We start from the raw sequence: 12,925 nt of genomic DNA, 5'->3' as shown, positions 1-12,925 counted from the left end.
ATGCCTGAGCCCTGGGTGTGGCGTGGGCTCGGCCTGCCTTCCACCGCGGCGGCTCTCTCTGGATTTCTTCCCCATCCAGCCATCCTGGGGACAAGGGACAGTTTGCCACTCAGCTTTGTCTTAGCGCTGCTTTTTGACACTTGGTTGAACTTTGAAGGGAATGTTGAGAGTGAAAGTTAAAACAAAACAAAACCTGACCCACCATGTAGAAAAGGGTATGGTTTTATCAAGTATTGACAATTTCCAGTAGTCTAAGGAACATGCTGTCCCTAAGGTCACCGAAGGGAGGCGACTGCAGCCAGTGGTGCTCTCGGGCATCGGCCGAGGCTAATACCAGAAGCTTCTGCACATTCCAGGAGGGGCCCAGCCTCCTGCCCCATCTTCTCAAATTCAGCAAAACTTGTAACTTTGTCTTAGGCAGAAAAGAGGCAGTCCCTGCAGAGTGGAGTGTGCTAGGGACACGGGCGGGTCCTCAAGTCCAGCAGAGGGAGCCCCGGCCCCCGCCTTGGGCGGGGACACAGTTTGGGACATTAAACTGAAAATAAATGTGTTTCAGATACAGTCACCTGGCTGCTCACTGCCACCCCAAACCAAAACACATTGGGAAATACTTTTTGGCAGTCTGTCAGCAAAGACGATCCTTTTATTCAGAAGGATCTCACTCGGTGGGGACATAGCAGAGTCCCTAAGGAAAATGAGGCTGCTGTCCCCCGCACCTGCCGCTCCCAGCCCATGCGGGACAGTGACAGGGCAGAGAGTGCAGGCCAGCCTCAGCTCAGCGTCCGGCTGGGCCCAGCCCTGGCAAGCACCCCGCAGGGCAGCTCCAGAAGCTTCCTACAGGTGATTCAGGCCATCTATGGTGGCTCCAGAGACAGGGCATCTCCTAGGGCCTGAGAAGGCCAGCGACGTCCCCTTGGAAATAGCGCCGGGTGCGAGTGGAAGGATGACCAGACCTGGCCCTTCCCTGGGCACAGGCCGGAGCTCCCGCCTCCCCATGACACGCAGGAGGAGAGGAAGTGCGGCCCGTGCTCCTCCGGGCGGGCCTCAGTGGATCTCGCCGTCCGTGAGCTCCTCCTTGATGGGCTGCTTGCGGGCCTTGCAGTCGGGCAGGTCGAAGCCGAAGTCCGCCCACTCGTCAGGGCCGGCGCCCTGGCCGCCGCGGCCGGGGATGGTGATGGTGTGGCGCACGCGGAAGTGCACAGCCTCCATGACACGCTGTCGCGGCAGCTCCCCCGCGCCGCCGATGGCCACACTGCTGCTGGAGCGCAGCAGCTGCTGGGTGCCACAGTCGTGGCCCTGCTTCAGGTCCTGCAGGCCCCTCCAGATGGTCATGCGGTACTGGTCGGGGATCTTCAGGGCCCCGAGGTCCTGCAAGAGCGTGACGCCGGCCACCCGTTAGGGGCAGGAGAGGTGAGCCCGGCTGCCCTCCCCCCAGGGACGTCTGGCCTAAGGGCCCACCCTGCCCCAGTGGGCAGTGCCATCCTGGAAGGCAATAGCATGGTGGGCAGAGAAGATGGAGAGTCCTGGAAGGAGAGGCAGGGTCGGGCCCATGCTGCATGTGGTGGTCTGGCCACAAGAGTCCTGGGGCCCCTGTCAGGTAGCAGGAGAGCTGAGAAGTGACATGGGGGGAAGCGTTGGGGGGCAGAGGCCATGGAGGCCACTCCCGGGGCTGCAAGGGGCCTGGGCCCTGACCACAGTCAGAGACAGATGGAACCCCTGGGCGTCCACACAGGCCTGGAGGACCTCCTGCCACTCAGCCTCAGGGCAGGGCCGCTCCTTGGTCCCCCTGTTGGTTGAGAGCTGACCCCCACCTCATCCCCAAGCACCCAGCACCCTCCCGGCACCATGCTAAGCACACGCACCACACTGGTGAGGTGAGGGTTAACACGTCACTGCGGACAGGGTGCAGGTGGGCAGTTAGTGGACACACAGACTTGGCCACGCCTCAGTGAGCTGGGACACCTCGGGGACAGCGGGTTGAGCAGCTGGCCCACTCCCTCTGACAAACCCTGTCTCTGGCCTGCGGCCCTGGGCTGGGGACAAGCTTGGTCGGGCCTCTGACTGGGCCTAACTGGCTGGCTGGGCAACAGGGACTGCAGAGGGGTCCGAGGCCCTGGCTGGAGCCCCCACAGGATCACGGGCTGACTGCTGTGTCCCTCTCAAGGCTTGCTCTTTCCGTGGCTCATAGGACACTGGTTCCAGGCCATCCCAGGCTACAAGCACGTCCTTGGGGCTAGTCCACGCATTGTCTTCTTTAACCCAAAGACAAGCCACAGTTCCCAGATCCTTCCAGCCCCATGCACTCTGGACACAGAACGTTCAGTTGCCGTTTGTGTACGGTCCACGCATTGTCTTCTTTAACCCAAAGACAAGCCACAGTTCCCAGATCCTTCCAGCCCCACGCACTCTGGACACAGAACGTTCAGTTGCCGTTTGTGTACGATGAGCTGTGTGGCTATGGGCCAGCCACTCGCCTTCCCTGGGCCTCAGTTTCCCCCATGTAAACGGCACGGAGCCGGCCCACTGCTCGCTCAGCTGGATGTGCTCTTCAGAGCCCATTCAGAACAGGAGTCAGATGCTGAGGATGTCAAGTCTGCTTGCCCACGGGAAGATTCTCCAAATTTCCCAGCCACAGGAGTGACCGCCCCAGAGGAAGAGAAAGCTCTGTGCCTTCCAGACAGGGCCCCTCTACCGCTGCCTCTGTGGGGCAGGGGCTCGGGACTGCACCTGCCCAGTGTGGGGAGGGGCCGCCCGGGGCGTTTACCTCGATCGTGAGGTTCTGCAGGTGGTAAATGTTCTGTAACCCTTGGGAGGTGAAATACTCGATGCAGTTTGGACACCCCAATCCTGTTAAAAAACTGCAGAGAGAATTTGAGAAATAAAGCAGCATTAACTTCTGAGTGCGGGGGCCGTGTGATCACGCCTCGCTGGGGGTGGCCTGGCTGGGGTGGGATCGGCCTCCTAAGGGGCGGCTCCTGGTCACTCGACTGCCCACCGGCTGCCGCAGCGTGTGCACACCTGTGGCTCCCTCAGAGACAGGGATGTGCTCAACTGGGGTGGGTGAGCCAAGACCCCTGGCTTTCTAAGAGAACCGTTTCCCTGAGCATCTGTCCAGCAGCCCTGGCATGAGGCCTCTCTGCCTCTGTTCTCGGGGTAGCACAGAGGTTAACACACAGGACAGGACAGGAGAGGGCAGCATGCAGACGCTGCTCCCAAGGGCAGGAGCCACACACAGGCCGAGGTTTAGGACAGGGTGACAGGCACACGCCTGAGTCCAGCGACAGCCCCCATACCTGACAAGGCTGGGGTCGGCATGGTAGGGGGGCGGTGGGGTGCAGTGCGACCCCGAGACCATGGACTGGGAGCTGTGGCCACCGTTCATCTCGCCGTTGGCCGGCACGGCGTGGCTGTGGCTGTTGAGCATCCCGGGGCCTGAGCAAGAGGGCAGGTCGCCTGTCAGAGCCGGCTGGCCATCCCCGAGCCTGGTGTCATGACGCCCGCCCGGCTCGTCTTCTCGCTCCACGCAGTACGGAAAGAGGGCAACAGCAAGTACGAGGCGCCGAGGTACCGAGCGTGAGCGCAGCCTGCACTGAGCACGCACCGCGTCCCAGGGGCTCTGACACTGGGGACTCGGGGCACAGTGGGGGGGTGCGGTGCTCGCAGCATCGGGAACGTGCCTGGCCGCACCCACGTAAGGACCTTCCAGGGGAGGGAGACCCACACTCCACCCCGCTGAGCTGCCTGCATGTCCTGGGCCCCTGATGCGGTCTCACATCGTTGAATCGTCACAGTGAGTGAGTGTGGCACTCTTATCGCCACTTTGCTGATGGGGAAACTGAGGCTCTAAGGGTAAGACCTTTCCCACACTCCCTTAGCTGCCAAGAGGCGGTGCAGGGGTGTGGGGTCCATGTTCTTGGCCACACCACCTGCCTCCCACAAGCCATGGACCCTCCTGGGATCAGGAAATGGGCAGAGTGGACCATCCCCGGCCGAGCCTCCTGCTGGCGGGTCCGGAGCATGGCCAAGTGTCTGGAGCCAGGCCCACTCTTTGGACCTCCCTGACCCACCCATGGGCCCCCACTGCCCAGACTCACCCATGGGCCCCAGGTTGGGCCCGGTGGCCGAGCTGTGGGGGGGAGGCTGGCCCACCAGCTGGTTGACTGAAGGCAGCTTGCTGACACCCCCGTGCGCCTTGTTGAGGGGCGAGAGGACGGGCCCGTAGGACGGAGGCTGCAGGTGGCTCCTGCTCAGACAGCCAAGACTCGTGTGAGTAGGAAGCTGGCAGCCTTATCCCCACCTGGCCCCATCCACAGACAACCAGAATGCCCCTGTGCCAGGAATGGACAGAGACCCTGACCCCTCCCAGAGACGTCTGAGAGCGGCTTCACCCTCACCTGGCTCTCTGGCCACGACTCTGGCCAAGCATAGCCCCTGGGCCTGCTCCCCAGGGGAGCAGATGGGCTGGGGGAGCAGGGGCAGCCCCTCCCACTGGACTCGGCTTCTGGTCTTGGTGGGTTGGTGTCACTCCGACCACCCTGTCCTCCCCTTCCTGCTCAGCAGACGTTTACGGGGCCCCTTGGTGGGAGAGGCATAGTGGAGGTGATGCCCTGGGGTTCCAGGTGGCCCGAGGTTCTGGAAGCTTCCCTCTGAGCTCCCCTGGCCCTCGGTGTTCGTCCCGGCAGGCGATACTTTCTGGAGGGGCACTGTGCACTTGGCCTCCTGCCTGCCAGGCTGCACACTGTCCCACCCTTCCCGCCCAGATGCTGAGGTGTGACACGGGACCAGGGGTGGGTGGGGTGACTCACGGCCTCTGCAGGAGCTGCTGCTGCTGCTGCCGGTAGGAGTCGACCAGTGGCTGTGGTACCAGCTCCATCAGCTCCAGACTCTCCTTGAGCTTCATCAGGATCTCGAAGTTCTCCCGGCCTCGCACCTGAGCACGAGAGGCAGAGCCTCTGCCTGGGTGCATGCGGGACTCTGCCTGGCCCCAGACACCCGTGGGAGGGACTGCCACAGCCTCGGGGACCCTGGGCTTGCAGCAAAGCGTTTCTCCTTTCTCGGGGTTCCCTGGCATCCCAAAGGCTCAGGATCCGCCGGCTTTCTTTCCTCCTCCCCAGGAGCAGGTGTGACCAGGGCTCCTGACCTGGTGGGCAGGTCTCCTGTCCATGCCTTCCTGCCCCTGAGCTGTGGCTCCCTCTTCCTCCCCCACCAACAGATACACTTTTTTCTTTTTTTAATGAGGGGCTCATTATTGAAGAACTCAGAAAATTAAAAGCTCACATCATGGAAGGAGAATCCTATCACAAATGTGGGGTATGTAATTCACCAGCTAGCGTGGTCATGCACGTGACAGTCAAAAAACTTGGGCTGCAGCGACACAGCCTGCCAGACTCACAGCATCAAGAACGTGCCCAGCCGTGCCCACGTAAGGACCTTCCAGGGGAGGGAGGCCTAAACCACCCTGCTGGCCCCCTGCATGATTATGAGATTTTCACTGCATTTCCACCCTGGGGGCACTCTGTGCCATGCCAAATGTTATGTCTACACTGCGACTTTGTTGTAAATTGCACTTTGGGGACCTCCTGCAGTCGGGCCCCGTCTGGTCTGGCTCTCAGGGAACATGGCCAAGGGTCTCAGCTCTTGGGAAGTGCTGCGGCCGCCCCCACCTGCCCCTGGTGGCCTCTGGGTTTCCTCCCTGCAGACAACAGGACCAGGCAGGTGTGGCCATCGTGGGCCTCGCCGAGAGCACACACTCACGTGCATGTAGTACACGTCCTCGTCCCCGTGCCGCCTCTTCTTCACGTTGGCGCCCAGGGCAGGGATGGCAGGGGGACTCTGCTTGAATGCTGGAAGGCCAGGCAGGGAAGGCCGATGAACCGGCTGGAGGAGCAGGCCACACACAGAGGGCAAGGAACCCACCCGATGGGCAGACCAGGGCTGCCACACGGGCTGGGGCCTCTGGTTGAGGCTCAGGGATAAGGGGGACAGTCCTCGCCCAGCTCCGCCAGGGAGGCCTCTGGGCCAGGAGCTGTTCAGAGGCTGGCTCAGTCCCTGGGACACGTCACCCCAGCCCTGGTGGCACGTCCAGCTCTGTCCTGTGGTGTGGCTGGGGTTGCCCGCCCATGCCCTGTGACCAGGCCCCGCTCACCGCGCTTGCTGGCAGCCCCGTTCTTCGCGGTGCTCTCGTTCAGGGCTTGCTGCTCACGGTAGTGGTCCTCGTCAGCTTTGCGGTCGCGTCCGGGACAGGCACAGATGCGGCCCTCGAAGGACCGGCGGCCCAATACCTGTCCACTGTCAGGTGGGCACAGCCAAAGCCGTGAGCTTTGGGGCCCACCCTTCCCCCACACTACGGACCCCACAGGACTGGCCTTGAGGGGCCGAGTAAGCAGGGGCTGAGAGCCCCATACGCGTTCCAGCCAGAGGGAGCCCCAGGCCCCAAGCTGCGAGCTGCTCTGAGATATCAGCCCAGGAGCCCCTGCCTCTCTCCCAAGCCCAGCGCCTGCCCCAGCGGCCCCTGCAGCCCAGGGGGAGCGGCTCCCTCCCTCCCAGCAGCACAGCCTGCAGAGCCCCCTCCCCAATCTCACCCCCAAGGATTGGTGCCAGTCACTGGCTATTGCCTCCTATCTCTACGACAAGCCGCCAGCAGCGCTGGCCCACGTCCCTGTCCCATCTTCACCCCCACCTGCCCCACAGACTCACTCCCGGGTCTCCAGGGTGATGATGATGAGGATGGGCCGCCGGTTCATGCCCCCCACACAGCTGCTGTTACACATGAAGTTGTACAGGATGGTGGTGAACTCTGTCCCCACCTGCACACAGGGGAGGCAGAGAGAGGTCTTGGCATCGGCACACAGGCCCCAAACCACTGAGGTGGAAGACCCCGGCCCCCACACCTGGTTCTGGCTCTGGGTAGGCATAGACGTTCCCTATGCTCTGTGATTCTCTGACATCCATCCACCCATCTATCCATCTACCCCTCCACCTGTTTACCCACCCACCTGCCCATTCATCCATCCACCTATGCACTCACCCATCCACCCATCCATCCATCCACCCACCCACCCATCCATCCATCCATCCATCCATCCATCCATCCATCCATCCATCCATCCATCCATCCATCCATCCATCCATCCATCCATCCATCCATCCATCCATCCATCCATCCATCCATCCATCCATCCATCCATCCATCCATCCATCCATCCATCCATCCATCCATCCATCCATCCATCCATCCATCCATCCATCCATCCATCCATCCATCCATCCATCCATCCATCCATCCATCCATCCATCCATCCATCCATCCATCCATCATCCATCCACCCACCCACCATCTATCCATCTGCCCACCACCCATCCATCCACCATTCACCCACCCAGCTGTCCACCCATCCATCCATCATCCACCCACCCACTTATTTACCCACCCACCTGCCCATTCATCCATCCATCCATCCACTTACCCAACCATCAGTCCATCTACATATCCATCCATCCACCACTCATCCATCCGTCCATCACCCACCCATTCATCCATCCATCATCCACCCATCCATCCATCCACCCACCCACCCATCCACCCATCCATCCATCCATCCATCCATCCATCATCCATCCACCCACCCACCATCTATCCATCTGCCCACCACCCATCCATCCACCATTCACCCACCCAGCTGTCCACCCATCCATCCATCATCCACCCACCCACTTATTTACCCACCCACCTGCCCATTCATCCATCCATCCATCCACTTACCCAACCATCAGTCCATCTACATATCCATCCATCCACCACTCATCCATCCGTCCATCACCCACCCATTCATCCATCCATCATCCACCCACCCATCCACCCACCCACTCACCCATCCACCCATCCATCCATCCACCCATCCACCCACCCATCCATCCACCCATCCACCCATCCACCCATCCATCCATCCACCCATCCATCCATCCACCCACCTATCCATCCGCCCACCACCCAGCCGCCATCTGAACTTCCATCCACCCACCCATCCATCCAGCCGTCATCTGTCCGTCATCTGTTTATACAGGGCACTGAGGGCCAAGCACTCTGTCGGCTCTGGGTTTTCAGAGGGCTCAATCCTGATTTCTGCTCTCAGGAAGCACAGACTCCTGTGGTCTGGCTGCCCTGACCATTTCCCCTGACACGGGTTGGAGGTCGATCCCAGAGGCTACATATGAGTGCACATGTGCACAGGCCTCTGTGGCACATGCGTGTGTTGCCTGCTGTGAGCTTGTCTGTGCAGAAGGGTTTGAGGTTCTGCTCTGGCAGAGGGAGGGAGCGGGGCTGTCCCCAGTGCATGCCTACCCCACAGCACACTCCCACTTCCCAGGAAGTTTGTGGCACAGCCAAGATGTGAACCCAGGACGCTTGACCGCCACCAACCACTGGCTGTCCAGGAACCACAGGATGGGCAGTTTTCATGATCTCCCTGGGTCAGGATACAAAAGACAGCCACTGGTTTGGGAAAACCTTGGCCTTTCTCAGAACTGCTGGCACAGAGCCTCCACCAGGGGGCGAGAGAGCCTGCTTCCCTGGCAGGCGGGGGCGGGGACAGTTGGGGGGAGCCCTGGGGAGAGACGGGCACACCCTCCTGGCCCTGGCCCTGCTGATGTAAAAGGCTGCTCTCAGAGGACTGTGGGGTGGGGGCCTGGGGGCCTGCTCACAAAAGTGGACGCAGGAAAAGGGGGGGCTTTCTGCCACCCACCTGCTGACCCTGGGAAGCCTGGTGCCTACTCCCTTCCTGTCCTTGACCCCGTCCCCCATGCCCTGCCACGTCTCTCAAACCCTCTGCTTCCTTTCAGCCAGACTTTCACCTCAGCCGGAACCCACATCAGCCCCAGAACCTTCTGCTGCCTTTAGGTCAAAGGTCAGTCCCCACAGCCTCTCTGGCAGCCCCTCCCCCAGGCCCCTGCAGGGGCGCCCTGCTGCGATTCTCTCCTCGCCCCAGGCCTCCCTCTCCTCCCTGCTGCGTCCAGGGCTCAGCCTCCTGCAGGACCCTGACTGGACCCCGGCCTGGCCTGGGGCCCCTTCCAGATCCCACAGTCCCCGGCATAGAAGTTCCCACCTGTCTCAGCCAGTCTGCAGAGCCTAAGGGGGCTGGGACCTCCCGGCTTACTCAGCCTCGGGGTCCGGAAGCCCTAGGTTGGGACCAGTGTGGGGAATGGACAGGTGAGCGGAGGAGACTCTCAGAGGAGGGCAGGGCTGAAGACCCCCACTACAGAGCCAGCGGTGCGCACAGTAGGTGGTCGTGAACCAGATGCCAGCGAGCGGGAGGGGGAGGGTCCGTGTGGATGGGGAAGGAGGCCCATGGCACCTGGACTTAACTCAGAGCAAGAAACCCCTGGAGAGACACCGGGAAGTGAGACGGGGGCCTCTGCCCCAGGTACCCCAGCTGTGCAGCTGACTCCAGGGGCCCCGTGCCCCGGCCTGGCCCCTGGCCTACCTGCGGGGGCTCGTAGGGCACCACGACGCTCTGTCTGCCAGTGACGGGGTCATCCACGTACTGGGAGAGGTTGTTGCCTTCCACACGGATGAGGTGGCTGGCTGGGGCAGACTGTCCTGCCGGAGGGGTCACCGCTTCAGGGAGGTGCCCAGCCTCAGTCCAGCCACCCCTGGGCAGGCGCATCGCAGCAGATGGGGGATCACATGCCTGGCCCCACGGCCTCCCCATTGAGGCTCAGGCTGGCGGGCAGCCCTCATGCCCCCCGGGGTGCCTGGCCCAGGGACTCTGCTCCCCTACTCTCCTGCTTACACCCCAGGGTGGCCCATAGACCTTGCCACACACACTGGAGAGAGGGGCCACTCCACGCAGGCTCCCTGGGCCCCCGAAAGCCATCTGGCCCCTCAGACTCCTCCCCGACCACCTGCCCTGCCCTGCAGCATCGGTCCCCATGGCCCCAGTCAGAGGTGGCAGGAAATGAGGCCCCGAGGGAGCACCCTGGGGAGGGGATGGCTGAGCCCATGCTAGCAGCCCCCACTCACAGCCCGAGCCAGCACTCCCCGTCCCACTGGGGCACCCAGGCAGCTGAGCATGGTGCCACCATGGCCTGGGGGGCTGGTGGGGCCCTCACCTTCGTTGAAGTCCCTTCCGAGCTCATGGTTGGGGCAGCGCTTCACAATGTCGGTCACGTGCTCTGCCTTCTTGTAGACAGGCATGGCCCGGATGGCGGTGCCTGGAGGTGGCGGTGTGGACACCTTGATCTGGATGGGGCATGTCTTGGCGATTTGGCAGTAGAGTTTCTTCAGCAGCGGGGAGTACTGGAGGGGATGGGGAGCCAGGCTAAGACCTCGCCCACACTGCGCCCCTGCCGGGACTGCCTTCCTCCCCATGGGAGCCGCTTCCTCAAGCCGAGTAATGAGGACCACCCACGTGCACCCCCTCTGCTGAATTCCTCAGGCTTCCTTCCGTCAGAGCATGGGTGCAGGCACATCTGACCTGGCACCTGTTTGGCAACCGCCTGGGCAATGTGGGCTCAGTGGCGGGCGCTGTCAGAGTGCCTGTGGCAGCCAAGCAGACACTGTTTCTGTGCTCACTGGCTGCAGAGGAAGCTGCCGTTGAGTACATTTTATGGATGAGGACAGTAGAGGCCAGGAAAGCGGGAAGGAGCTGCTGGGCAGTGGGGACCGGGTCTGCCTGAGTCATGCCTGCCTTCCCATGTGAACCCTAGGCCCCCAGGTGCAGTGGCTTGAAGAGGTAGGTTTGTGGCATCGAGTCTGTTTCTAAAAGCCCAGAGTTAGGCTTTTCTGGCATTTGGACAGAGGAACTATATAATTTGCAGATGGGCCCGGTGCCCTTGCACATTCAAGTGTCAGTGGTGAACTCCCTGGATCAGTGCGAAGGCCTCGCATGCTGGCCTGGGCAACCCTGGGGACTCTGACACCCTTTCCCAACTAGAGCCATTGAATTTGAGCAGCCAAGCTCTGTGGTTTGGTCTGGGCCACTGTGTGTGTGTGTGTGGGGGGGGGTTGCCTGTGACCACACAGCCCCAGTGTCATCAGCCCAGAACCTAAGGGGACAAGAGGTCCACCCAGGGCAGAGGTAGATCCTGCCCCAGAGAGGATCGGATCAAACCCTTCCAGATGACCACCTGCAGGGACCTCCAGCGTGCTCCAGGTTGCCTATCTGAGGATCCACACCAGCTCTCTCACGAGTCCTAAAAGTGACCCAGCGGAGGACACCACAGAAGCATCCACTGTCCCCAAGCTGGCTGATTCCCCCAGAATCTGGCTCCTGGGGAACAGCTGGGGACTCCTCACGCCCTCTTGCCCCAGGGACACTGAGGAACATTCCCCAGTCTCAGAATCAGAAGACAATTCCTGTCCCCCATGTCCCCTGTGCCCTCCACCAGTCCCCAACAACTCATTAGTTACCCCAGCCACAAGTGCCTGGAAAATGCCCCATCACACTCCACCATGGTCCAGCCCGGGAACCTGAGGCCCAAGGCAGGAAGGTGCTGGCAGAACCAGGGAAGGAGCAGGTCTCAGTCCACCCGTCCAGAGCCTTTCCTTTGCCAAGGAAGGTGGGTGCCCTGACACCCTGACCCCAGCCAATTGTGAGGTCCCCCCTCAGTGGGTTTGCAAGAACTGCATGCACCCTCTGCAGGGGCAAGCACTCAGAGAGAGGAAGGGAGAAGGCAGGGAGGGACGCCGGTGCTGCGTGCCACCCCCACGTGGGCACAGCACTCAGGCGAGGCAGCAAGCCCCCGGTCCCGTAAAAATGCAGGAGAGAATTGCCATGCACAGCCCTGCAGGTGAACTAGGCACTATGCAGAAGAGCAGAAAACACCCCTGTGGTCACCGCCCTTGGTGACTGCAGGGACAGGCTCAGGGCCACCTGGGGAGGACAACAGTCTCCTTTCTGTTGCGGGGTTCAGTCTTGCTTCCCTGAGGGTGGCTGCGAGTGTGCACGGTCTCTATCATCATAAATGCTGCCCCTTCACTCCCCAAAGCATCACTTTGCGGGATAAGCCGGTCATCCTGCCCCCGGGGCATGTAGGAACTGTAGGCAGCTTGAATCCTCAGAGATTCAGAACCCCAGGAGACTTGGGTGCAGCTCTTCACCTGACCTCTGACCAGCCTGTGTCTGGGCTCTGGTTTCTTGGATAAAGGTCCTGCCTCAAGCAGGCGCACTACAGCACAGTCTCTGTCTGTGCTGGCTGGGGACAGAAGGAGAAGGGGCCAGGTGGGCCAGGTGGGCCAGGTGGTGGCAGGCTCCTCTCTGTGCCAGTGCCCTGGGCAGGTGAGAGGGGCACGGGGCCAGCAGTTGGAAAGGAGGTTTCCAGGCTTCTCCGAGGCCCGTGACAGCCTGCGTGGTGAGCTACCCTTGCTGGGCTCTTATGGAGCGCCTTCTGTGTGCAGAACACACGTCCCCCTGGAATCCAGGTACCTGGAGGAAGGTAGAGGACCGGCTCCAGCCCCCTCTTCTCTCATCGGTCACGTGCAGCACTGGACGTGTGCAGCTGGAGGCAGCCCCTGTGCTCCCTGACAGCCCCCAACAGTGCCACGCAGCTTCAAGGCCCTCTGCCCGATCGATCACCGTGGTCCTTCACGTGGGGTCCCGCCCCAGCCCCACCCCACTGGCCACCGATCTCCGGACCCCTCAGCTCCCACCTGCCAGGGCCGCAGCATCAGCCGCGCGCCCATCCCACAGACTGGCAGACCGAGGCCTCAGGACAGCGCCTGGCCGAGGCCCAGGCCCCCTCTGGAAGCCGTGCAGAGGCGCGTCCCCGGGCTGGGGAGCGCAAGGCGGATGCAGCCCCCGCGGCCCCGGGAGGGGGTGGGCGCCCAGTGCGTGTCCGTTGTCGCGTCTGCACTCCCGGGTCCCCAGGAGGTCCCGCGGAAAGCGAAGGACACGCGGCCCGGGCGGGCGGTGGGGCCTGGGCTGGGGGC

The 12,925-nt window shown here is 62.1% G+C and overlaps 1 protein-coding gene across 5 annotated transcripts in view; it reads right to left on the bottom strand.

The window, feature by feature from the left end:
• Positions 1-1,038: 1,038 nt before the first annotated feature.
• Positions 1,039-12,925, bottom strand: part of TP73 (tumor protein p73) — a 46,418-nt gene continuing 34,531 nt past the window's right edge. For 2 of the 5 annotated variants that reach the window (XM_008574556.1, XM_008574557.1), the window contains exons 4-13: positions 10,108-10,294; positions 9,480-9,595; positions 6,697-6,806; positions 6,146-6,288; positions 5,755-5,843; positions 4,806-4,930; positions 4,095-4,243; positions 3,294-3,432; positions 2,765-2,858; positions 1,045-1,368 (exon numbers count right to left, since the gene is read on the bottom strand). In XM_008574556.1, coding sequence (XP_008572778.1) covers positions 1,045-1,368; positions 2,765-2,858; positions 3,294-3,432; positions 4,095-4,243; positions 4,806-4,930; positions 5,755-5,843; positions 6,146-6,288; positions 6,697-6,806; positions 9,480-9,595; positions 10,108-10,294 — 1,476 coding nt within the window. Of the gene's footprint in view, positions 1,369-2,764; positions 2,859-3,293; positions 3,433-4,094; positions 4,244-4,805; positions 4,931-5,754; positions 5,844-6,145; positions 6,289-6,696; positions 6,807-9,479; positions 9,596-10,107; positions 10,295-12,925 lie in introns of all 5 variants that reach the window. The other 3 variants (XM_008574555.1, XM_008574558.1, XM_008574559.1) reach the window with 3 other exon arrangements.

This window comes from Galeopterus variegatus, unplaced genomic scaffold (genome assembly GCF_000696425.1).
Source record: "Galeopterus variegatus unplaced genomic scaffold, G_variegatus-3.0.2 Scaffold1065, whole genome shotgun sequence".
Lineage (NCBI taxonomy): Eukaryota > Metazoa > Chordata > Mammalia > Dermoptera > Cynocephalidae > Galeopterus > Galeopterus variegatus.
This window is presented reverse-complemented; position numbering and strand designations above follow the sequence as displayed.